This window comes from Balaenoptera acutorostrata, chromosome 4, assembly GCF_949987535.1.
Source record: "Balaenoptera acutorostrata chromosome 4, mBalAcu1.1, whole genome shotgun sequence".
Lineage (NCBI taxonomy): Eukaryota > Metazoa > Chordata > Mammalia > Artiodactyla > Balaenopteridae > Balaenoptera > Balaenoptera acutorostrata.
In genome coordinates, this window is record NC_080067.1 from 67292236 (window position 1) to 67318292 (window position 26057).

At 46.9% G+C, this 26057-nt stretch overlaps 2 protein-coding genes across 15 annotated transcripts in view; one reads left to right on the forward strand and one right to left on the reverse strand.

Moving 5' to 3' along the window:
- Positions 1 to 14687, forward strand: part of YEATS2 (YEATS domain containing 2) — a 119733-nt gene extending 105046 nt beyond the window's left edge. For 6 of the 7 annotated variants that reach the window (XM_007195339.3, XM_057544965.1, XM_007195341.3 and 3 more), the window contains 8 exons: positions 4446 to 4548; positions 5499 to 5572; positions 6649 to 6728; positions 7681 to 7882; positions 9527 to 9753; positions 10642 to 10716; positions 11450 to 11523; positions 12916 to 14687. In XM_007195339.3, the coding sequence (XP_007195401.2) occupies positions 4446 to 4548; positions 5499 to 5572; positions 6649 to 6728; positions 7681 to 7882; positions 9527 to 9753; positions 10642 to 10716; positions 11450 to 11523; positions 12916 to 13024 (944 nt within the window). In that variant the 3' untranslated portion in view covers positions 13025 to 14687. Of the gene's footprint in view, positions 1 to 4445; positions 4549 to 5498; positions 5573 to 6648; positions 6729 to 7680; positions 7883 to 9526; positions 9754 to 10641; positions 10717 to 11449; positions 11524 to 12915 lie in introns of those variants that run through there. The other variant, XM_007195342.3, reaches the window with a different exon arrangement.
- MAP6D1 (MAP6 domain containing 1) lies at positions 7876 to 24443 on the reverse strand. 8 transcript variants are annotated; one of them, XR_009008088.1, is made up of 7 exons: positions 24021 to 24443; positions 18983 to 19100; positions 17250 to 18404; positions 16739 to 16829; positions 15421 to 15573; positions 9429 to 9579; positions 7876 to 8321 (listed from the first exon to the last, which is right to left on the reverse strand). XR_009008088.1 is itself a non-coding variant. In XM_057544968.1 (3 exons), exons 1-3 carry the CDS (start codon positions 24398 to 24400, stop codon positions 18324 to 18326), a joined length of 579 nt encoding a protein of 192 aa, XP_057400951.1. In that variant the 5' UTR covers positions 24401 to 24443; the 3' UTR covers positions 16839 to 18323. The 8 variants fall into 8 exon arrangements, 3 of the variants coding, with proteins under 3 accessions (XP_057400951.1, XP_057400952.1, XP_057400953.1); XR_009008090.1 differs by having other exon boundaries at positions 15421 to 16829; positions 18264 to 18404; XR_009008089.1 differs by lacking the exon at positions 16739 to 16829.
- Between the last annotated feature and the right edge of the window lie 1614 nt (positions 24444 to 26057).

Below are 26057 nucleotides of genomic sequence, written 5' to 3' on the forward strand. Positions count from 1 at the left end.
ATCCATGAATCAGTCACTTCAAAAATATGTAGAGTGTTTATATATAGACTTGACATTAAGGGAAATACAGAGATGTGTAAAGCATCATTTCTGCCCTCCAAGAACTTATAATCAGGTTGAAGAGAGTTGCAGTAGACAGCAAGCAGTGACTGATACATGCAGGGTAAGTGATCTGGAAAATGAATGCTGAAGTATTTCAATCTAGGATGTCTGGTCAGGGAAGCTGGGGGTGTGGAGGTGGGTAGCACTTTTGTGTAGCACTTTGTATGGGACACGGATTATAACCTGGACTTTAGAGTGAAGCATTTTTAGCTGTGGAGGGGTCAAGGGGCATGCCAGATTAAGGGAACAGTAGAGACAAAGACTCAGAGGGTTTGTTTGGGGGAGTAGACCAATTAAAGGGATTCATCTGGGGTATGTAGTTGCGGTAAAGGAGCTGTAGGTAGGGCCAGACCTTGGCAGCTGGCAGTGGGGACATTTCTGACTGTTGAGTAGAGGGAGGTAGTGCAGTGGGTTAACAACACATTTTGACATTTGTAACATCTACAGTAATGATAGCTACCATGTGTAAGAGCCTATAATGTACTAGGCACCATGCTAGCTGCTTTATCCATATATCACTAATTATCACGGTACTTTAGGACAGCTATTACGCCCATTTTGCAAATGAGGAAACTGAAGTTTGGAGATACTAAGTCCATACTTCCCAAGTCTAGAAAACTAGAAAGCAGTGAAGTCAGAATTTGAAATACTTTTCAGGCATGCCAGGATCTCTTATAATTGTCTTGTGAAGAGATGGATTTGGAACTTAGAGCATGACCATCTAAAGCAAGGGTTGGCTGACTGCAGTCTGCTGCTCATTTTTTAATGAGCACATGGCCATGCCCATTCATTTACATATTGTCCATGGGTACACTGCAACCTCAAGAGTTGAGTAGTTCTAGCTGAGATCATATGACCCACAAAACCTAAAATATTTACTGATTAGTTCCTTATAGGAAAAGTTAGCTAGTCCTGATGAAAGAATTGATACTAATCTAGACCACCGTTTCTTCTCAGCATTAGGTATATATCATAGGCCTTCCTCATACAGATTCTGATTCAATTAATTTTGGACTGGGGCCAGAGCATCTCTGTTTTGATTTTAATTGAGGAAAATTTTGTGTAGTGAAGTGCAAAGATACTAAGCATACCATTTGATGAGTTTTGACAAATGCATAAACCCAAGTAACCAATATTGCATTCAAGCTATAGAAATTTCCATCACCTTGTGCCCCCTTCCAGTCAATTCCCATCCCGTATAGGCAACCACTGTTCTGATTTCTACTATGATAGATTAGTTGTGTCTATTTTTAAACTTTGTGTGAATGGAAGTACATACATTCTTTTGTGTCTGATTTCATTCACTCACTGCAATGTTTTTGAGATTCAACCATGTTGTTGGTGAGTAGCATTCCACATTGTAGGGATGGATGGATATACCATAATTTGTTTATCCTTTCTCCTGTTAGTGGAGATTAGGGTTATTTCCAGTTTGGGGCTATTATATGTAAGTCTCAGCATATGTTTTCATTTCTCCAGTAGAATAGCTATCCCAACCTGAATATGCTGATTATATAATTTTGTAATTGTTCGATTGCCAGATTAAAGTGAGTATACTTGCAGGAATTCCCTGGAGGTCCAGTGGTTAGGGCTAGGCGCTTTCACCGCCATGGCCTGGGTTTAATCCCTGGTTGGGAAACTAGGAACCTGCAAGCCATGCAGTGTGGCCAAATAAATAAATAAATAAAGTGACTATACTTGCACCTATAGAACTGGAGTATCTGAACTTTTTCTGAGGCCTTCCTTTTGTTTTTTGAAGTCTTGGAATCACTAGGGGTTGGGGGAAGATGTATTGCTAACAGTGAAATTAGCAAGGTCACTCAATACAAGTCTATATACATACTAAAGCCATTTTGATTTCTATATAGAAATTAACTGCTAACAACCCAGTAAACATTTCTGAGAGGAATTTAAAAGATCTAAATAAATGGAAGGATATACCCTTATAAATATAATAAATTATAAATAATTATAAATATATTATTTAATTATATTAATTTACTGAAAGACCTGATATGTTATTAATCCTCCCCCCAAATGACATAGATTCAATACAGTCCCAGTCAGAATCCCTACATTGTTGTTTTTGTGCTTGTGCAGAAATTGACAAGCTAAATCTAAAATGTATATGGGAATGCAAGGCCTAGAGTAGCTAAGACAGTCTTGAACAAAAAGCCAGGGGACTTGGGCCACCAGATATATATATACTATAAAGCTACAGTAATTGAGATAGTGTAGTATTGGTTCAAGAATAGACAGAATATAGGGGTGGGGCAGTGGGAGGTACAAACTATTGGTTGTAAGATAAGCTCAAAGGATATATTGTACAACACAGGGAATATAGCCAATATTTTGTAATAACTGCAAATGGAAAATAACCTTTAAAAATTGTTTAAAAATAAAAATTTTTAAAAAAGAAACAGAATAATTGAACAGAAAAAGCCCAGAAATAGACTCACGCATATATAGTCAACTGATGTATAACAAACTCAGTAGGGAAAGGATGTTCTTTTCAATAAATAGAGCTGAGTTAATTGGATATATCCATTTGGGGAAACAACAAAACTTGGCCCCTGCCTTACACCATAAACAGAAATTAATTTGAATTGGATCACAGACTAAATGTGAAGGTAAAACAATAAAGCTTCTAAAAGAATATGAGAATATCTTCATGACCTTGGGCAAAGAACACACAAGAAAGATAGCCGTAAAAGAAAAGATTGATAAATTAGACTTTATTAACTCTAGGAACCTCATTTTATTAGAGGGGCAAAATTAAGAGTGAAAGTCAAGCCACATCCTGGAAGATAATTTGCAATTGATATATCTGACAGAGGAGTTCTGTTCAGAATATACACAGACCTAAAAATCAATATGAAAAAGACTGACACTAATTTTTTTTAAAGAGCAAGAAATGTAAACAGGTACTTCACAGAAGAGGATATTGAAATATCTCATAAGGAAATGAAAAGTTGTTCAACCTCATCAGTCATCAAGGGAATGCAAGTTAAAACCGTAGTGAGATACTATTCTATCACCAAAATGGAAAGAACTGACATTACTAAGTGTTGGCAAAGATGTGAAGCAACTGGAACTCACACACACTGCTCATGGGACTACAAATGGATATAATTACTTTGGAAATCAGTTTGGCAGTTTCTAATAAAGTTAAACATATATCTGCCCTATCATCAGATACACTTCTAGGAAACACATATATCTGCCCTATCAGCAGATACACTGCTAGGAAACGCATGTGTATGTCCACCCAAAGACATATACAAGCATGTCCATTACATTGTTATTTTTAATAGGTAAAAAGATGCTGACACAAAAGGGTAGCACAGTATGATTCCAGTTATATGAAATTTAAAGTGGACAAAAGGTGGTTATCTTTGGCAGGAAAGAATGCCAAAAGCGTAAGGGGGCCAGGTTGAGGACTGGAAATATGCTATTTTGATTGGAGTGATGGGTACATGGATGAATACGTAGGTAAAATTTATCAAACTGTACCCTTAGTATTTGTGCATTTTATGCAAGTTATGTTATGCATCAATAAAAAAGGGAAAGATGCACTAGTAGATCTCATTTGTAGACCCTTGCTTTTATGAAACTTGAAGGATGTTGAGTAGGAAAATGACACTAACATGGTCCTTTAGGCAATTTTTCTGGTGCTCATGTACAAAATGGGTTGTTAGGGAAGAGACTGAAGGCAGGGACGCTGATACAGAAGCAGCGAGTGTGTGTTCACAGTATTTTGATCAAAGAAGACTGCGAAAGTAAAGGAAGACAATGCTCCTGAGACATTGCTCTCTTCCATCAGTAGATTTGGTGATATTAGAAGCTGCATGTGATTAGCTTGGATTTTTCCAATCACAACAGATCTGATTTTTGCTTTTTGCCCTGTGTCTTAGAACACTAAGATAATGCTAAAAGTTGATAAACTTAGCTGGAGAGATGATAAGCAAAAGGATATTAGAACTTAGAACAGGCCAGCATTGTATTTTAATGTGGCATTGTTCAAGTGTGTGTGTGTGTGTGTGTGTGTGAGAGAGAGAGAGAGAGAGAGATATCTCGCATAGCACTGTGGTTAGCCCTCTAAGGAATACCTAAAAAGCCACTTTATTGCCCCGCCTTGTCATGAGACCCAGGCTAACAGTTCTCCCTTTGTCTGCTGATCCTGTGATGATAGGCGCCGTCTCAGCGCCCTGGCCATGTCTCTGCAGCAGCTGCTGTGGCAGTGTCCTCACTGAGTTTCCATGCAAGAGCTTTTGTTTCTGCCCGCACGTGTCCTTCCGTCATTGAACCCTAACAGCTCTCTCATTGTTGCTCTTCCCTTGTAGTGAAGACTGAACCAGAAACACCTGTGCCAAGCTGCCCCTCTCAGGATGGTCACACAGCAGTGAAAACAGAAGAAAGTTCTGAGCTGGGAAACTATGTCATTAAGTAATTATTTCAGTCCTCTCTAAGGGAGTTGTGCTTTCAGTGTGTTTATGGTACTTTTAAAAAACCATCCCTGAGACAGCTGCATGTAGAGCAGAGAGTACAGCATATGTGTAGAGTTGTGTGTATGAGTTAAGCCCTTTGATGGGTGGAAACCTGTCTGTGTGTGGTGAACAAGTATTACCATTTGCTGCACAGCTCAGGAGTGTTCATTTAACCCCTTGACGTGACCTCCGAGCAGCACTTGATTTGTTGCCTCAAAAGCCTCCGGTGCAATTGCAGATCCCCCTCCATTTGAGCTTACCAACACGAAGTTTCTTTGCTGAATCTTTGGGTATGAAATTTTTCATGATGTAATTACCCAGGTGTGTATGCATTTTGTGTCGGAGTATCCACACACCTGCCTAATCTTAAACAGATGCCTTTTCGTGGCCCATACAGACTCAGTGCTTCTTCTAAAAATACTCCGAGATTTTCTAATTTCCGAATTGGGAACCCACCTCTGACTGCATATTTTGAAGTATCTCAAACTGCTGGGAATGGTAGAAACTTAGCCACTTTCACATGACAGGTGACAGCATGAACTGTAATAACCCTACGATAGGCATTGTATGATAGAATTCCCTACTCTAGTGACAATCACATTGCAGAAAGATTACGTGGCTATTTAATTTTAAAATATAGATAAAATGAAATGTCAGGTTTGCATAATTTGTCATTCTTGGGGTTTCATCTTAGTGTTGACTTTTTAAGCATTGAATGCTCTTCATTTATAAAGGCGGCTATGCATAGAAGGAAGGACGTACCAATATAGTTGGTTTAAGTTTTAATTCCCTTGGAAAGGAGAAGTATATACATAAATTCATGTGTGTTATATGCACATACACACACACACAGTTAGAAACTGCTCTGTGTATTCCCTACCTTAATTTTCTTTTCTTTATCCTTCTCAGGATAGACCATTTAGAGACTATCCAGCAACTCTTAACAGCAGTAGTAAAGAAGATCCCTTTAATCACTGCAAAAAGTAAGACAATACTGAATATATGGATGCATTTTTTTTTTAAAGCTGTGAAGTACTTGGGATATTGAGTCAACGAGAATCACTTGGTGTTGTAATTAATACTGACATGGTAGTTATCATAGAGGGTTTTAGCTACAGCTGTAGCTCATTTGCAGGGTTTTAGAATTCACAATATCTTGGTCAGTCTTACTATTTTCATGGTTTGATCTGCAGAAGGAATTTTTTAATCTTTCATCTAACACTCACTCTGTAGAAATTCACAACTGTCAAGACCTCCTGCAGTGAAGTCTCCTCTATCCCTGCCCATTGTCAGCAAGACTGAACAGTTTGCTTCTCAGCCCCAATTGCTCTGACAGAATCAACAGCCCTCACCAAGGGCATGACCGACAGCCTGTGGATACTTAGGCGTCGGCTCTCGGGCAAGATCACCCACGAACATTTAGAGGGAAGGGATGAAGCAGATTATCATTTACATTCATGGGAATATGAAAACAATAGGCCAAGTACAGACTACCTTATTTTTTTCGAGCTGTAATAGCAAAGAAATTATTTCTTTTTTTCCCCTCAAAGGGGTCATTTTGAGGTAGCTCAAAGTAAACTCAGTGGTTTGTCTAGCCCAGCAGGAAAAAAAATTTTTTAATCTTTTTAAAAAAATTCAGATACAAATACAGAATATTAGAGCTGAAAGGCAGTTCAGGAACCATCTTTCCCAGTGGTCTCATTTTATAGTTAAGAAAACTGAAGCCCAGAGAGATGGTATAGGTTGCCCAAGGCAGCTTAGTGAATGGCAAGGCCAAGGCTAGATCTCAGGTCTCCTGTTCCCAGTGGAGTGCCATTTCCACTTATTTTAATAGGTAGTCTACTGCCATGAAGCTTTCTCTACCAGAGAAGCTGCTTTCCCAGGGAGGGCTGTTGTTTTGAGAACACACGAATGAGTGTGTTATGTTGCATCTGAACTTGCCTGTTGAGGAACATAGCCAATAAAGAGGTCTAAAGAAACTTTTGGACATGCTTCCAGCAAATAAGATTTTATTTAAATCATAACTTTATTCAGAGTTTGCTGGATATGTGCATTCTAGGTGAAGATGCCAGCTGTTTTTCTGCAAAATCTGTGGAGCAGTATTATGGCTGGAACATTGGGAAAAGGAGAGCTGCTGAGGTAATCCCATGTTTGCTGCAGGCCACCACTGAGAGCCTATTAGAGAAAATAACCAAAACACATGTGCATTCTGGCTGCTTCCATAAACCTCGTCACATGGAGCAATGATAAATTTTGCAGCATGTTTCGTTAAATTTTTTTTTTTAACTTTATTTTTTGGCTGTGTCGGGTCTTCATTGCTGCACACAGGCTCTTTGTTGCGGTGCCAGGCTTCTCTCTAGTTGTGGCATGTGGGTTTTCTCTCTCTAGTTGTGGCGCGCAGGCTCTGTAGTTTGTGGTGCTCGAGCTCAGTAGTTGCGGCGTGCGGGCTTAGTTGCCCCATGGCATGTGGGATCTTAGCTCCCCTACCAGGGATCGAACTTGCGTCCCCTGCATTGGAAGGCAGATTGCTTTACCACTGGACCACCAGGGAAGTCCCTCGTTAAATATTTGATGGTAGAACTTTTTCCTTAGTTAAAATCTCATTCTCCAAAGACATGTAGCTAGCCTTTGAAAGATCTACTTTTTCCTGCATTGGTAAAAATTTCTAAAAAATTTTAAAGAATTATATTAAAATTAAGTCAAGTATTTATTACTCAGTGTGGTAGCAGCTATGCCAGACAGTAAGGTTATAAGAGGAAGTAGCAGGTACAAAGGCATGCTTAGGAAGCTTTGAGAAAGTCAGTGTGATGACTTTGGGTAAGGCTGGGAAGGTTGGGGAAGTGGGAGAGATCACAGGTTAAGACCAGGTGAAACACCTTATAGGCCAAACCTAGGAATTTCAGTTTTATTTTATAAGCATTAGGTAAGAGTTCTTTTACTTTTTTTAAAAACTGAGGAGTAACACCATCAGATTTTTTTTTCCTTAGAAAAAAATTATTCTAACAAGTTAGCATGGTAGTTTACAGTTGGGTGATTTATTTGAACACACTAAGTTGAAGAATTCTCCCCCTCCCCCCTCAATTTGTTTAAGTGGCAAAGAGCGATGACAATGCGAAAAGTCTTACAAGAAATACTGGAAAAGAATCCAAGATTTCATCACCTGACTCCGCTTAAAACCAAGCACATCGCTCACTGGTGTCGCTGCCATGGCTACACCCCACCTGACCCCGAAAGCCTGAGGAGCGACGGGGACTCGATCGAGGATGTGCTGACCCAGATTGACAGTGAGCCAGGTGAGCACTGGTGGGACTCGGAGCACCATCGGCAGCCGAGAGGTGTTTCCTTGGAGCCCACGGTCACCTCTCAGCCTCCATGGTTTTCGGGCCACGTCAGCCCCAGCAGTTTTCAGTGCTCTTTCCTTCAGCTGAGGTGAAGGGACCTGAGGACTCCAAGAGCTGCCTCAGAGAACAGGAGCCCACCCTGGGTGTCCCGCCCACCCCCCAGGATGGTCCCTACAGAACTATTTGTGCCCAAGTGTCCCGAGTGTTGTGCCCCAGCCAGGAATGTTCTGGCCCGTGACGTGCAACAGGAACACACTGTTCATTCAGGAGCCCCCTTCCTCAGCATCATTTCTCCTTTGAAGACCTTCTTGATCAAACTCCTTTCCTTGTGGCAGAAGTGACTTCTTCCTTTGTGACCTTATAGCCACCCTCACACAGACGAGTCTTCTCCCTGAAGATGGGGACGATATCTTATTTGTTACTTTATCTCCAAAACCTAGCCTGGAAGTGCACTGTGCTGGAGGCACAGGTTTAAACAACTAATAATGTTGCAGATAAAATGAATTGTTTTATGATAAAGACACAAATAACTGAGCTATATGTGGACAGGGGTGCAGGGGAACTGGGTATACAACACATACGGGGAAAATATTTTGAATTTCACCTTAATGAATAAGGAGTGTTTTCTCCTCTCAACCCCATTTCTGTAGAAAAACAGATGCTCCACCTCCTAGTCTGAGGGAACCTGGAGCACAGGGAGGGTCTGGGGGGGATCCCTTAAGACTCAGCACAAGTCCCATCTTCTCCATGAAGCTTTCCCCAGAGCCCTAACGCAGGGTGGCCTCTCCTTTCTCTGACCTCCAGTGGTGTTTAATATCAGAACCTTGAGGGTTTGTCAGATTTATATCTAAGCTTTTTGGAGAGCAGAGACCATGTCGATTACTTCTGTGCTTCACCCGTAGTGTATGTAAAGCACAATACTTACCTGTACTAGGCTCTCTGTTAATAAGACTGATTGATCTGTGAGCATCCTGCCAAAACAGAGAAAGCCAGGAGCTGGATGCTGTACCTCCACCCTGCTGGCTGCCCTTAACTCCCATCTTGTCCCAGTCTGGACCTCACTTACTTATCTGTAAAGTGAAAGGGATGCACTAGAAGATTCCCAGAGCCCCTGCTGGCTTTAAACTTCTAATACTCTTTGTTGGGCTTTGTATAAATCAACTTATTAAAGACTGGATGCATGGTATACACTAAAATGTTAGTAGTACTTATCTCTAAGCAGAACATGGATGATTTTTAATTGCTTCATTGTACATTTCTAAATTCTCCAGATTTAAAATTTGAAAAAAAATTAGTGGAGTGGGAGGATGGCCTCGTTTTTGGTGGTATAAGTATGAATTATGTGCTGTTTTGACTTAAGAGTGTCCTTAACAGCACATATGTTTTAACACAAGATGCCTGTCTTGGTGCTTGTCTCCCTTATAAATTACTAGTTCTCATAATTATAGATCCATAGAATTTTAGAACCAGAAAGAAGGTCAGCTCCCTTGATACTTACCCTTCTTCTCTGGGTCTCAGGCTATTGGTCCCTCGGAGATAGAAAGTCCCTTTCTTTTGTCACCACAGCTGTCATAAGACTGATTACCTCTCATTTAGAGTGCCCGTCATCATTCTCCTCTGCTGACAACCTCTGCCGGAAACTGGAGGACCTGCAGCAGTTTCAGAAAAGAGAGCCAGAGAATGAGGAGGAGGTGGACATCCTCAACCTCTCAGAGCCGTTAAAGATAAACATCAAAAAAGAACAGGACGAGAAACAGGAAGAAATGAAATTCTACCTGCCACCAACACCAGGCTCTGAATTTATTGGTGACATCACGCAGAAGGTAGGGGACTAAGGCCTGTGCTGCTGGATCCCTAACCAGGTGCAAGGTGCTCAGACGTTCAGCCTTAGAAACTGATACCAGACTTTCTGGTGAAGCAGGTGTATGACTTCCTTCTGCCTGGTAAACCTGGGCTCTGCTCTCTGGGCACCTGCCTTCCTACATCAGGGCCCTTGGGCAGGAAAATGAATTACATGTATAGCGAGGCTGCTCGTTGAACATGAAACTGAAGCAAAGGCAGCTAGATGTAGGCAGTTTTTTACTTTTCATCTCCTCTTTTCTCATTTGCCTCAGTAGAAGCACCTTTCCCTCATGAGGCATGTCATAATGAGCTCTCCCTGACACTGTAATAGCTCCCAAGTGCCCTGCCAGGGTGTGGACGTGGCACTCAGTGCCCTTATGGTACAGGAGAGAATTATCTACCTACCTCCAGTGGAACGCAGCCTCGCTTCAGCATCTGCCTGCTGCACGGCTGCTTGGGATCCAAGTGATGAAAGACTAGTTTTTTTTTCACCTACAGAAGGAGATGACAAATGGGGCCGTTTCCAAGTATATCTTCATCACCTATTGCAAATAGGGCCTCAGAGTCTGATTCCAGGCTTTCCAATATGTTGCTCCCACTGTCAGAATTCATGGCAAATCCTATGTTCTCTCATGAAGGAGATTTGGGGGTAAGAGCAGGATTATAATAGCATTTTTAACAATCCCTTAGAAACATGGAGTGGTAGGATAACAGATTTTCTGGTTGTTATATTCTGTGTTACTTCTCCATGAGTTTTGTCCAGAATGTTTGTGGAGTTATTCTTCCACCCGGACATCATCTTGGGTATCAGAAGCGTGCTTGTTTTTCACGCAGACATAGGAACAAATGGCTTTCTTCTGCTCTTCCAGATTGGGATCACCCTGCAGCCTGTGGCGCTGCATAGGAACGTGTATGCGTCGGTGGTGGAGGACATGATTTTGAAGGTGGGTGCCTGTGGGCAGCAGAGGGGCCGTGAGCTGCCGTCAGGGGCTGACGCGCTGAGGGGCCAGCCAGGCAGGACAGCCTGGATGCCAGGCTGCTTTGAGTAAGACAAGGACAGAAGTGGAACAGAGATGACAGGCTTTACGATTTCTCAGCTTATTTGGGCTTAAAGTTTTCTCTTTTTTTTCCTTCTGATTTTTAAGTGAATTAAATTGTAGTTCTACAAGAGTTTCTGTGCTGATGTCACTCTAATGATATCTTTCAGTGCCATTTCAAGTGCTTTTTAAGTAGCCTGAGGTGAGAGTCAGAGGTCTCAGTGCTTAAGGAGGTGACTCACATATCACAACAACAGAAACAGCCACAACTGTCCCATCCCTCGGTGAGAGGATGACAAAACCAGGTTCCTTACCCAGCCGGATCCTAGCTCAGCAATTCCTTTCCTGGTAGATCTCCTCCAGGAGCAGGGATACCTCACAAATAGCCCTCACCTGTTCTCCTTAAAAATAATGTCTGATTAATGAAAATTACCCCCTTCATAATTTCTCAGAATCATAGCCTCTGTAATTGTGGGCTATTATTTGTGGTCTATTATTCGAACCTGTAATTTTTCCTTAAGAACTTTTGATCCTTAGATACAGCTGTTTCCAAGTTTAGGGTATGGGATGGGATCAGCTGCATCCCTTCTTGCCAGCAAGCAGGTGGCCCTTTTGAGAGTAACAGCATCTTCTGTTGTAGGCTACAGAGCAGCTGGTCAGTGACATCCTGAGACAGGCTTTGGCGGTTGGATACCAGGCAGCATCTCACAACAGGTACCGTTATCTCTTTAGTTGGTGGTATCAGGCTGACAGATATTTCTTCACAGTTTAGTTGCCCATCATGATGTTTTAGACCTAAGTCAGTTCAGTAGGAGGTGTCAGTGCTTGGGACATTCTCAGAGGCAGACAGACTTGGGGGTCTGCTTGGTTGTTCTGAGACAGTCTCGTGGTTGTGAGAGGTCTGTATCTTCCCCGTCTCTACTGCATAGACCCTGTTCAGTAGGACTCTGATATGTTACAGGGCTGAACAAATACCAATTCGGTGCCATTGAAGATAATAGCAGTGTTTCTTTCGTGTCAGATTTAGGGCCAGGCACTGCATATATTACCTAATTTGTTGTTCATTTCAGAACTCATACTCCCTTTTTAGAAATCAGGAAACCGGGCTCTGAAAGGTAATCTTGCCTGGCTTTCTCAGCAAATACATGATAGAACCTAGAGTTAAACTTGGATCTCACTGGCTCTATACCCACAGGCTCACCAATGCTCTTTGCAGCCTCTCTAATTGTCATTGATTGGGACGCTGAATTTTGCTCTTTTCCTGGGCCCTGAAAGAATGATAGACAGGCATTCCTTTCAAAGGAAACAAATTTATTTTATTCTGTTGTGCTTAAAGGCTGTCATAAATTTATATAACTTTAACAGAATACCTGAGGACATGAAGAGACCTAAATCAGAGGAATATGATTAGCTCAGACTTGACAGGAATGTAACACATCAGGCAGTGTAGAGAGGTCTTTACAAAAAGTGGGGAACAAAGGAGTTCTAGTAATGCCGGTTCTTATCCTGCTGGAGATCCAGGAGTGGGCGGAGTGCCTCTGCAGCCCCTGCTCGCCTCTATGGTCCCAACTGTGAAGACACAGAGTGACCTGAGTGCTTTTGATAAGAACATTGAACATCACACTTGGCCTGCCATAACTCCATCTCCCATCTTTCCAAGAGATGGGCTCTGTGGTGCATTGAGTCATCTTTCATTCGGCTGAGACTGAATTACAGCAATGACATTCTGTTCTGCTTTACTTCCTTTCTCTTTTCTCAATCCCCAGTCTTTTTTTTCTTCTTCTTCTTAATCATTCAACCACCTTCTTGAAATCCATCTCATGCCTGTGGTAGGAAGTCATATATGAGCCCTAAATAGGGCTGACCGGGAAGAGGGTAGGCCACATCTCCACCAGAGTCAAAGGAATTAGTGGGAAAGAAGAGGGGGAGAGAGAAGGCACCTGGCCGCTCCCCATCCCCAGAGTGGCCCTAAACCATGCCTATCACTCATCATCGTCCCCATCCATCTACTAGAGCCTGTGCATGGGATGGTCCTTTCGGTAACTTAATGGATTAAATTATTTAGATATTTGAGAGAATCACTAACATCTTTGTGTTTTGGACCAGGATTCCCAAAGAAATTACAGTGAGTAACATCCACCAGGCCATTTGCAACACTCCTTTTCTGGACTTCCTCACAAACAAACACATGGGGATATTGAATGAAGATCAGTGAACAGAATGAAGACGCGCCTAGGAAAGCAGGACTCGAAGTCTTGAACTGGGATGGCTCTTCCGTTCGGGAGAGAAGGTCGTTTTCTGTGTGCCTCAGAGTATGACGGCCACTCAGCCATTGCCTCCACTTAGTAACACCAGTGTTCAGCCCCAGGTCAGATCCTTTTAGGAGAGAAGTTTGTTTCCCGATTCTAGAGGGAAGCCGTGAGTGGATGCATGCTCTGTCAGCCTGTATCTGTTCCCTCTCTGTGCAGGCTCCATCGGGGTCTCAGAGCAGCGTCAGGCCCCATGCATCAGGCCCTTCTGTCCTCTGCGTGTTTTCCAGGGGGCACCTTGGGCCTGAGTCTCCCTCCAGGAGGCGGAAAATGAGTCTGGCAAGCTAGAGATTTCACCCATTCTGTGGGCTGGGGTTACAGGCACCCCGCCCAGTTACCCTGATAACATCTGGAGGCGGGCTGGGCTTCGGCACTCAGACCCCGAGGATCGGCTCAGGGAGCAGTGATGCTGCGTGGAAGACACACAAGCCTGGGAGGCTGCAGACTGAGAACGCTTCTGTCATGGAACACAGGAGCATTACCACAGCCAGTCTCAGAGCATCGGCACGGGATGGACAGACCCCAGCATAGGTCAGGAAAAGGTTCGACTACAACCGAGAAGCTCTTAGCCATAGACAGCACCCACAAAGCCCAGGCACTTGGCAGACTCAGGCCAGTTTTGAGTGTGTGCCGGGCAGAGAGCTGGTTCCTCACCATTGGCGTGGTCTGCAGGAGCTTCTGTTGCTGAATCCGCTTTGAGTGGCCGGTGGGGAGCAGCCCCTTGGACAGTTCATCCTATCCAGTGGATTTGGTGTCTTGTTCTTCTCTGTCAAGGAGTTTTTCCCAAGAAGAAAAGTGTTTTAAACACTTGTGAGTGCCTTAAAGGTAGAGAAAGGACTGTCAAAGCCAAGACACAGGGATGTCAGTGCTCAGAAGCAGTGAGAACAGATTGTGTCATAAGCAGAGGCCATCTCAGTGGGAGGCAGAAGTGGACGGAAAAAGGAGAGTTAGCCGTGCCCTGCATGATGTCCAGTTTCATTATAGACACTTTACCCCAATCTTCCTGACAGTCTGTGTAGAAGTAAAGAATTTATTCTCAGCGGTTAGGAATCTGCTCCAAGAAAAACTGAAAGCTGTGAGTCAGAGCCAAAGAAACTTTTATCCAAGCAACATAATTCATGTTTTCATGAATCCTCTAGATGTTTGAGTCAGGAGAAGGCAGGGAGGCAACTACGAGAAATCTGCCCTTCTTTTTTCAGCATCTGAGGACTGCAGCTGCAGAGGGAAATTACTCAGTAAGGCAGAGGGCATGTCCTGGCTTAGTAATAGAACAGTTTAGTAGTAAAGGCTCAGATATTCCAGACATAAAATACTCCAGGCAGGGTTAATGGGCAAGTGTAGACTCACTCAGCAGTGGACTGCGACTCAGAGCTAAAGGGTGAAGATTTGACCCAAATGAGAACAGAGCCAGTTACTAGAGGTGTGAAAGCCTCAAGAAATTATCTTTTTGCAGAAGAAATAGTAAGCGATTTAACAGTCCCCATATATGTTAATGTTGCAAATGTATTTGTATCATAATATGTAACATAATTGTGTAACAAAAATATCTACAATAAATCTTTCAGTATTTGTGATGGGTTTTTCTGAGTTTGGAGCACTAGACTTTGGTAGGGTTTTTCTTACATTAGGTCAAAAAGAGCTGGGATGAGGCAAAGGTATAGGTGTTTGTGTACTTGAATTAATTCTTCCACTTCTTTCCAAAAAGAATTTGCAGCTACTTAAAATAAGGATTACAGTTATATAAAAATCTGAAAAAGTTTTGGAAAAATGCATGTTGGTCCTGGCCATAGTGGTTTCTGACAGCTTGGAGCAAAGGAAAACTACCTGATGATTGAGCTCAGAGCCTCCTCAAAGCCAAGGCAAAGAGTAAAACAGCTCCTGTTGTCCAATCAAGAAGCACAGTGGTTCGTCTGGCAAGAATGGGTCTGTGCTGAGGCCAGAAAGAAGTTACTCCTGTGACCCAGTCCTGCTGGGACCATCTGCCATCACAGTGGCTAAAAAATTAACAGCAAGTGCAGAAATATTTCAGAAATGACTATTATTTATATCCACCCTTAATAAGAACTAAAAGCTTTGAAAGCTTTGGTTCTTCAAAGGTAAGAAGTTCTTTGGGGAGGAGGCCCTGTGATACAATCCAAGTATGTAGCTTTCTTGGGACCAGGCTTCACTTAGTGTCAACCTTTAGGGAGTTGAATGGTCTGGAGGAAGGAGAATAGGGGCATTGATTAGGCCCCCTTCTTGAACGTTATTTGTGTCAGCCACGGTTTTGACAGGACCCACAGGACAGACAGTGTCACAGTACCTTAATCGGGGGCTCCCTCTTAACTGACTGAAGGCACCTGTGTGAGTGAGGCCAGCGGAGCTGATCCTGCTCAAAGGGTCCCCCGTTGGCCCAGGGTGGGCTGCATGGCCAAGGTTCTCTCAAAAGCTGCTTTTTGGAGTTTGGCAAAAAATCCTGGAGTTATTACAAGGATGAAAGTATTAGCGTTTGTAATGGGTTTTTCTGAGTTCGACTCACTACGGAGCCGTCAGTCTTGGTCTAAATGACTGTGGGTGAAAGGACCCAGGGGCTTCCCTGTGGTTGGGCCTCCTCACGGCTGGTCCAGGCTGCTACTGCAGTGCTAACTTTGGTCATGGAATAATTAATTTGAACTCTTTCCTTTGGCTAAAATTACCTAACAAGCAGATTAAACTGCTTTTTAATTTAATATAAAAATGCTAATTAATTATATAGAAACTTTTAGCAAATATTCTAAGGTGTAAAAAATTTTTAATTATCCATAGTTCCCCGTCTCAAAGATAGCCACCATCAGTATTCCAGCGCGTTCCTTTCGGTCTTCGTCTGTTTGTGTCATACATATGACCTAGGTGAGTTGGGACCGCGTGGTTGAGGCTGTTATCTCAGTTGCTTCTGAAGGCGACTCCGGTAACATAATGTTAAGGCCTTATTAAGACCTAGTGGGAGGAAGCTGCTGCTTCAGAATCCAGATCTAATAATTAATGAAGTCTAGTACGGAAGGCTGTTGGGTTGGGGTGTTTTTGAAAAGCTGTTTGTTCCTGGGTGTGCAGGGTGCCTTCCAGAGGTCAGGCCTCTCCCAGGCGGTGGTGCTCCCACCGCTGCTGCGGAGCCAACACTGCCAGCATGGGAGCCTGCTTTACCCCAGCTCAGTGAATGGGCTCTTGGGACAGGCTCTGGGGGAGGGATGGGCATGGCTGGCTATGCGGTGTGACACAGGCAGGGGCTACTGAGAGGGCCTGTCAGTGGCATCAGATGGACCAAAGCTGCAGATGGGAGTAAAGCAGGCTCCCGGGAAGGGGTGCTTGGGCAGGAGAGTACAGCAGCTGTGCTTTGTTGGCCATTTACTGTACTAAGCACGCTGCACATAAACACATTCTCTTGGGAGGGTGGGGAGGGGAGTGGCATTACCCATACTTTGCAGATAAGGAAACAGACGCTTAAACTGCTCCCAGCTAGTGAGTGGAGAAGCCAAGATGATTTGAGCCCAAGACTAGCTTCAAAGACAGTCTTTTTACTCTAGGCTCCTGGCGGGGTTGGGGGGATATGGGTAAGTAAGTGTAAAAGAGGAAGTTCGTGGGTTCTGTTAAATATTACTACATACGACACCAGTGCGACTGCAGCCCACGGTCAGCGTTCTCAGAATCTACAAGCCTCCAAGGGAGAGCAGCAGTAGCCATGGCACATTCAGTCCTCTAAGAGGGGATAAAGGAAGACATGAGAAGGCGTTCGTGTTTATAATTAATTTAAAGAAATAAGTTAAATTGAAACAGTATGTTTGCGTTTTAGTAAAATCTGAGATTGTAACCATTCATCTGTTTGCTTCTCACAGAATGCCCAGCACGCAGTCTCTTTTCCCTTAGAAGCATCTAACATGCAAAACCAATGAAGTCTGAAATAATAGAACCCTTTGTGTAAGCATATGGTTTTGCTTTTCCCTTTAAAATGATTCTCTCAGAGCATTTCCTTTGCTGGAACGTGCCAGAGCTGGGAGCTAGCACCTCTGAGGGGACTGACGGCCCCTCGCAGCCTGAGCTGGAAACACGGCCCCGCCTCCGCTCTGAGCTGCTTCTAAAACCTGAATGCCACCTCCTGTGGTGAAAGTAAATGCTCACCTGGCTAAGCCACCTGAGGGCTGGAAAGGGGTAAAGATCCAAAGGGAAATCCTTGAGCTTCCTTACCAAAACTGTCCTTCGCTTGTGCCTCTAATCTCTAAAAGGAACACAAACTCCTTCAACTGTTTCGAGGGCTGCTGTGCAAAGAGGGGACCGGGCTAGTTCCAGGTGGCTGCACTGGCTGGAATTTGTCAAGAAAGTCAGGAGAGGGCCTTCCAAAAACAGAATGAGCTGCCTCAACAGCTAGTGAGCTCCCTGTAATGAGATGACGTTTTCAGGTCTTCCAGGGAATGAAGCGAATGCCACCCTTCTCCCAAAGAAGCTCCCAGTTCTTAGTATAGTAGTTCCCATCTAGTCATCAATACGTTAAGGGAACAAAACTGGAGTCAGTAATACTAAGGTAAATGTCATTCACTCAGTACTTCACTCATGCCAAGAAATGTTTTGTTAAAACCAGGGTCGTCTTGGCCATAAAGAAATTGTCTTTAAAACTGAAACCCTATGATGATTGATATTCTGCTTCCTTGGGAAACTCCTTCCTGGTTACTTAGCATCATCATGAGTCACATGCAGGTGATAACCTAAGAAAGACTTCTTCTGCAGCCTGAACATGTGGGGCCGTTGGTGGGACTATCCAAGGACACCACCTTGGGTTACCATAGGTTATAAAATTATCGTGCAGCCTGCAAAAACAATAACGTGGACATTACTGGATCTTTCAAGGACCTGTTATGTCCATGTTCCTCAGCCCCCAGCGACCAATTCAGTTCACAGAATTGATCAAGTTCTTCAGATTTAAAAAATGAAGGGTGGCCAAAAGAGGCAATTAAAAACGATCTGAAGGCTTCCGCACACGTCTCTGAGGCCCAGAGCTGAGCTGGGTGGTGCTGTGTCCCTCTGTGCCTCTGCTCTGCCCGCGGCCTTGTGCAGCTTGGAGAGGAAGTAGTGCCCCACGGTGAGAACGGAGGACCCTCCCCCTCTGACAGCAGGGGCCGTCTGGTCCTGAGACCTCACCCCAGTCCCCCGGCAGTGGGTTCTGATCCTCTGTGGCTGCTCGCTTCTCTCCATGGGCAATCACATGTTGAGGATCCGGGGAGCCGAGGCCTGAAAGATGGCTGAGGGGTTAGGGGCGAACTTCTTCCTCACCTCAGGGACCTGGAAAATGAAATGTGGCCACAGATCGGTGGGCCTTTCCCTCGACTTTCCCCCCTCCCCGCAGCTCCAGGAAAACAATCCCCTCCTCTTCGTCCTCGAGAGTTGGGACTGCTAACCTGAAGGGTCTGCAGTGGGCGGGGTTCCTGCGTTAGTGGACATTGGCCAGATGGAGCACGTGGACCTTCGTTTCTCCCTGAAGCCTCCTTTGGGTTGAGTCAGGAAGCTGAACAGCCCCACCCCCCTTCCAGCTCCTTACACGAACGCCGGGGCTTAGACAGCTTGTCACTAGGGGTCAGTGCTCAAGGGTAAGATTGGGATTTAGAAGGGAGGGGACACCCTGCTCCCCAGAGAAGTCAGCACTAGGGGGACACACACGTGGCTAACGACAAAGCAGCACCTTGGCTTTCTGTTCGCGAGGAACAATTGGGTGCTCAGACACCACTGTCCCTGGCATAATGCCATCCTACACCATCCAAACCTGACTCCTAGTCCCTAACCTGGAAAAAAAGCCTCTGTCCTCACACCCCCTGCAGCCAGGCACCCAGCCCCTCGCCCTGCAGCACCAGCTTCGGACTCACCTGGAAGCCAGCCCCGGGGCTGCTGTCCCACCCAGAGCTGTGGGTTGTGATGACTGCAGCGGGTTTCACCTTTGTGGATCTCGATGGCTTCACTCCAGTCCAAGCCTGGAATTCCTGTCTGGAACAGAACACATCACAACCTTGCACAGGGTCACCCGTCCCTTCCCCTGACCCTTCAGAGGCCTCGGCCCTTGCCCCGTGCTTCTGGAATATTCCTGACCAATGTCCACTGCTGAGATGCTGCTCTGGCTGCAGATGTTCCTTTCTCCCCTTACAAAGGCAGAACTAGCAGAGGAAGTGTACCCCAGACAGCTCCACCGGAAATTTTCTCTCCCGTTGCTGGGGAGCAATAGGCGCAGGCTGCACGGGGAGTAAGCAGAGAGCTCAGTCAACAACTGGATCCTACTCATCCCGAACCGCGAGCTCCCGGCGTGTGCTGGGCCTCAGAGACAGCACGTTCCAGCCCTGCCCTCCAGGGCTCCCTATCTTGCCTCCGGGCCACTTGAAGGGGCCCTAGAGGCCCAGAACCAGGGAAAGTCGCTTGCCTGCAGCCCACATCTTTGGTGGCCCTTATGTCCAGAGGAGGTGCCAGACCGGACAGCACACTGCACGGTCCTCCATACCTGGTTACAACTGAGGAAGAAAATGAGGCTCAGTGTTACGTTTAGTTTTTAATAACTTGTCTTATTAACTCCTGCAAAAGAGTATAAATCATAGTGACCATCTCAAGAAACTAAAGACAGCCTGGCGCTGTGGCTTCTGTATGGCGCTATGCCCGCTGGCACTGATGTGCAGGAGCAGGGAGGGACGGTGGTCTGCACAGGGGGGTAGGTGTTGGCTACCTGGAGGGAAGTGACAAGGCTGGCACGGCCTAGCTCCAAGTGCTCAGAGTAGCATTCTTTTGACAAAGACTTAATTCCTCAATTCCTCTTTTTAAAAAAAAAGACCTATTTTAATTCTATCAACTCCCCTACTAAATGGCAGAGACCTCCTGTGCCCACAGGAGCCGCTGGCCAAGGTGATGTTCTGAGGAAAAGGGTCCAGATGGCCAGAGGCAGCACCCACATTTGGGCTGGGTCCACGCCTATCTCACCTCATCCACAGCCCTGGCCAGGTTTCCGGCCTTGAGGTCAACAAAGCAGCCTTTTCTCCTTAGCAGCACAGCTGGGCACCACTGGGCAAGACACGTGTGCAGGGAGCAGCTGTCTCTGTGGTCAGCACTTGGGTACCAGGAGGCGAATTGGGCCAAGGCCCTATTGGATAGCTTTTGCTTCCAAAGCTGCAAGGTTTCAAAGACCAGCTGCCCGAGCCATCTGCTACTCTGTTTCTCCTGGGGAAGCAGGTCCTCCCCTGGGTGTGCCCTTCTGTTCCCACACTGAGCTGAGCCCAAGCCCGCTGCCCCAGGGTGGCTGCAGGGGTCCCAGAGCAGGAAGTGACCAGAGCCAGGGGCTAGAGCAGTGCCTATGGCTGCTTGTGGGGCAGGCCTGGTGCTGGAGCCCAGGTGAGAGGGGGGCCGGCAGTGGGGATGGAGAAGGGATGTTGAAGACAGACTCGGCAGGGCCTGGTGACTGCCCAGGAGATGAGGCGGGCAGGCTAATGGCCTGCCGAGGCGATAATACAGGACTAGCTGAGTCCACTGTGCCTCCCCTCACCAAGCAGTTTCCACCACTGTCCACCTCACGTGAGCCTCAGCTGGACCTTGAGGGCCGCAGTCCCTCCTGCTGAGGGGCAGGGAGCCACCCAGGGCACTGCAGAGCGCCCAGACTGAGGATCCTGAGGCCTGGGTTCTCAGGCCAACATGGCTTCAAACAAATCCCTGAACTTCCCTAAGCCTTCCTGATGGGCACTTGGAAAAGTGGGAGTCAAGTCTGACACTTTGACTGTCGGCCCTTTAACTGACTCACCCAGGAAGGAAAGAGGGATGACTGGGCCAGGGGTGCTGACACACCGAATCCTGGAGGGGAGGCGCTGGGAGGAGCTGGTCATGAGGAAGGACCCAGGCTGGCAGTGGGCAGGACCCGCTGCCCATCTGGCCGAGTGAGTGACGCAGGTCAGTTCTCACCTGGAGACCAAGGGCCAGGCGAGGCAGGACCTGCTGGGGTGGAGAGGAGTATCCCTGGGCTCTCTGGATCTGTTCATTTCCTTTGTTTTGTAAATTTCTTTAAATAGTTCGCTTAGGTAATGTGCATCTTTCAAGAAGGTAGGCGGGATGGAGTTGCTCATTCCAGTAGTAGAGCTGGGAGATGGAGGGTCCCTGAGGTCGGCTCGCTCGGTGCTGGGGGAGCCAAGTTCAGCAGTGGTCCTGTGTCTCTGCCAGGTGACCCAGGCAGCTAAGCTCTTGCTATTTCTGCTTTACAGATGAGGAAAGGGTCAGAGGGGCCAAGTGACCCACCAAGTTTATATACCAGGAAGGAGACCTCTAGTGAGTCCCAACTCTTGCCCAGCTCAGTACTTTTCCACCACTGCCAGACACAGGTCAAGCAACTACCTGATTCAGAGGAGGCAGCATCTTAGGGGATGATAACCTACTGGGGGCACAGATTTGGTCTCTGAGGCAAGACACACTTGGGTTCTGCTCTGCTCTGCGTGACCTCGTGCCAGCCACTCAAGTTCCTCGTCTATACAATGGGGACAGCAACTTATTCCAGGGCGTTATTGTGAAGTCTTGGGGAGATAATCTGTGGGAAGTCCTAAGCCTGGTGCCTGGTACGTGTCAAGCAGAGAGTAATAACTAGTACCTTTAGTATCACTGGAGCTGGAAAGACCCAGCAGGACATTCAAACCTGCCATCTGCTCAGCAAGGGTGAGGGACGGCTTCTAAAAGTCCAGCCTTTGCTTGGACACTTCCAGTGAGCAGGAGATCAGCACCACGTGACCTTACCCATCGCAGTCAGTTCTACTTATTAGAAAGCGCTTCCTTCCCTAAGCTGAAGCTATCTCCCTGCAAGTTCCACCCCCGTCTGTGCCTGGAACATCAGCCACTTGAAGGCGCTGCACACCCAGGACCTCTGGCCTTCCAGAGCTGTCACCATTCAAGGCCCCTCCAGCTGGTTCAGGGCCCCGTCGTGCAGCAGTTGGCATCGTCCACTGCCTGGCTGGGGCCCCAGTGCTGCAGCTCAGTGTCTGCCCTGCCCCTGACACCCCTGGCTACATTTCTGCAGCTCAGCTTGAGCACACATCCCTGAACACAAGACCCACCCTGAAACGGCCACTCCCCATCGAGTTCCTTAAAACCTGCATGCCCATGAAGGAACCTCTGGGGAGACGGAATGTTCCACGTGTCTGAATTATGGTGGTGATGCCCAGGTGTATACAAAAGTCATCCAGCTGTACGCTTATAATGGATGAATTTTACTATATGGAAATTATACCTCAATACAGTTGATTTTAAAAGTAATAAAATTGAAGGGGAAAGTTCATACCTTTTGGCCCTTAATTCCACAGGTAGGAATTCATACTAAAGAAATTACTGTATAAGCAAAGCTTTAGCTACAAGAATGCTGATCAAAGGAGATTTTTTTCTCTAAAATTTTTTGTTAAAGGTAATACATGTACTTTTTTTTTTAGAGCAGTGGTTCAGGGAATTCCCTGGTGGTCCAGTGGTTAGGACTCTGTGCTTCTATTGCAGGGGGCATGGGTTCCATCCCTAGTCGGGGAACTAAGATCCTGCAAGCCATGTGGTGCAGCCAAAAGAAAAAAACAGAAAAACAAAGTAGTGGTTCAAAAGGGCAGAGTGAAAAGTCCCTCAGTCTCCTTCCACCCCTGGCAGCATCCACAACTTCTTCCCCTTCTTCCTCTCCCTAAAGGTTACCATTTTCTCACACATCCATGCAGAGACATCCTACGCTTATTTCAGCAGATATGTATGCATCAATAACCCCTTTAAAAACACAAATAGTAGCAGATGTATCGTTCTGCATCTTTTTTGACATCTTCTATTATCAGTACATTCTGGGCTTCCCAGTAGCCCATCCTATGGCAGAGCTATAATTAACCAGTCCCCTACATCAGTAGGACAATGGAACTGTTTCCATTTTCTGCTGTACGTTGTTGACACATACCTTATACTCCTTAGCTCCCACCCCATGTTCAAGGTTACCTGTAGGGAAAATTTCTGCAAGTGAAGTAACTAGATCAAAGTAGCCCCAAATTAGAAACACCCTAAATATTTAACGACATGAGAGTAGATTAATATTTGGACATATATATCAATATATGGATAATGTATATCCATAAGATAAAATACTGCACATCCATTAAAATTCATGTTGTAGAAGAGCATCTAGTAACACGGAATGACATCCACGATACGTGAAAGAAAAAAAAAATGTGTACAGTTACAAATCTAACTATGCAAGAATTATAAACAGATATGCACTCAAATGCATGTTAAGGATTAGAAAGAACTACAAATTTGGGGTAGGATTAAGGGCATACTCATTTTCTATGCTGTAATTTCCGTAATTTCCAATTTTTCTGATCACCGTTGTAACAAGGAGAGAGAAAGCCCTCAGTTGCCCAGGGGCAGAACATAGGCCTGTCCTCAGTGATAGCCAGGTCAGCTGCCCTCAGTCACTCAGTGGCATCTCTAGGGGACCACCCACTTGGAAGCTCTGCATTTGGTCCTCACCACCAATGCCCCCACAGAAGGTGCTGCCTCAGGCAGTTGGCCCGCGAGCACCGTTCCTATGGCTAGGCCCACCTGGTGGAAGTTAAGGGGAAGCAGATTTTAACTCGGTCGAAGGCAGGCTTTCTGACAGGACTGCCCGAGAGGGCAGCGAGTGAGGTAGTGAGCTCGCCGCCACGGAGGTGCTCGCGCACTCCGAGTCTGATCGGGGAGCATCGAAGGAGACGCTGGCAGTGCCAGGAACCAAAGGGGATGACCTCGAAGGCCGCCCGCAGCTCTCGAAGTCGTGTGGGATGGGGGCTCCAGGCGCCTCCTCCCTCCCGCCCACCCTGGTCCTCCAGGCTCCCCAGCTCAGTCTCCTGGGACCAGGGGGTCTGCGTACGATGCGCTCTCCTGCCCCCAGCCTCATACCTGTACGATGTGGTCGCCGCTGCAGCCGCATCTGCGTCGCCGACGGGGAGCACGTAGACCCCCCGGCTGTAGGGCGCGGGGGGCTTGATCCTGCGGCCGCCCGCTCCCGGCTTGCGCCCCAGTGTTCCATCTCTGGGCCCCGCGGGAGCCGTCCACACGCCGAAGTCCCGCTGGTACTGAGTAAGCGGCACGTCCCGGCCGGGGTCCCGCGCGCCTGCGAGGGACGGGCCCCTGCGCGAGGTGGCACCGCCCAGTCCCGGCTCCTCGCTCTCGAGGTCGGAGTAGCTGTGCAGGGTCAGTGGCACGGCCACGTCGGATCGGTCCAGCTGGTTCCAGCGCCGCGCCAGGCAGCAGAGGCGGCTGATGCAGGGCCACGCCATGCCGGCCCCGGCGCCTGGCGCTCGCCGGACTCCCTGCGCTCCGGGCCGCTCCGCCCCCGCCCGCGGCCCCGCCCTCGCGGCCCTCCCGGCGCCGCCGCAGCCCCGCCCCCCGGCCTGGGGTGGCCACCCACGGAGCGGAGGGCTGGGCGACAGCCCTGCGAGGCCAGGGCCGCCTGTGCAGGGCTGGAGCGGGGCGCCGGTGAGGGAAGAGGGTAAGGCTGGCGGGGTGCAGAAACGGGGCTGGGGTTGGAGGAACTGAAACCGCCCGGAGGCACAAGTGTCCAACTTGAAGAATGTCTAATTTAATCCAAAGTTCCCTAAATGCTATCTTATAATTTAGACCTGGCTTCGCAGAGGCCGAGGGCCGGATGGCGACAATTCCTAGCCGATCGCCCTCCGCCAGCACCCAGGCTGCAGCCCGCCTCCCGGAGGGTCTGTTGGACCCCGCCGACAGGGGACAAGCCGTGGCTACCAGATTACCAGATTTGCGCGAGGCTGCAGCGCAGAGCTCGTGGGCACACAGGGGGAGACGCGCGACGAGGGGATCACAGGGAAGACTTGGGGCCGTGCTTCCCATAGAACGTGGGTTTGAATCAGCCGTTATGATGCCAAATTTGGGACATCCAATTCAGCTTCCACTGAGAATTGGCATTAGCCTTCAATTGATATTTCCTGAGGCCTAAAATCCCTAATTTTAAAGCATGGCCATAAAGGCTTGCTTATAAAGCTGCCACAAATCTTTGGCCACTATGCTATAAAAGTTTCTCTCCCTCCTGTGCAGAGCTAAGTACAGGTAATCCTCCAGGCTATAGGTCAGTCTGTTTAATGCAGGACAGGGTATCAAACAGCTCCCTGGCCACACGCAAAGGCTTCCTGAATATTTGACACTAGCCCTCAGTATGCACTGCAAACCAATTACTAGTAAAACTGTTGAAACAGCATTAATTACCCAGTGCTCCATCTCAAGCATATATCTGGACAGTATCCAGCCTGCACCTCAGAGGGAGGACTGCAGTACAGCCCTGGCCATCAGAATACAGATTCCTCTCCCAAACCACTGCCTATCTTAGCTCAAAGGCACAGCAAAGTGACACGACGACTGCCCGAAGTGGCAGCAGTTCAGCTGCCTTGGCCAGGCCATGGCCCAAGAGGCAGCAGCAGAGGAGCCTGCGTACCGTGAAGACACTGGGAGATTACACACCTGCTCAGGGTACACTGGCTTTGTGTGACTTATGTGTGCCAGGCCCTGCCTGGGTCAGCCACCTGGGAGACTGGTGACTAAAACACTCCATTCTGCAGAAAAATAAAAGCAGTCCTTCTTGTTTTGATTTCTTCATTCACTAAACAGTCAAAAAGCACTTACAATGTGCCTGGAATAATGCTGGGTGCCTTCAGGAGGTTTACAGTGCAGTGGGTGACAGACGTGGAAACCAGTGTAATAGAGCTGGCCTTCCAACAGCGGAGAGTGGGCCAGGGGCCTGGACTCGCCGCCCGTAGTGAGGGAGGGTAGTGGGGTCGGGTGGGAATGCAGGGTCCAGGGGCCAAGGGTTCAGCCACGGGCAGCAGAGGCTGGGTCACGGAGGGCCTTGGTAGCCACACTAGGGAGTTTGCATAGGCGACAACAGGAAATGACTAAAGTGTTTTTAGCACTCTGTGG

Coding starts and splice junctions, on each gene's coding strand:
- MAP6D1 (XM_057544968.1), bottom strand. CDS start 24,400: ATGGCGTGGCCCTGCATCAGCCGCCTCTGCTGCCTGGCGCGGCGCTGG. Junction 19,101..24,020: donor GCGGCGACCACATCGTACAG/GTATGAGGCTGG, acceptor GTTCTGTTCCAG/ACAGGAATTCCAGGCTTGGA. Junction 18,405..18,982: donor GCCCCGGGGCTGGCTTCCAG/GTGAGTCCGAAG, acceptor TTCATTTTCCAG/GTCCCTGAGGTGAGGAAGAA.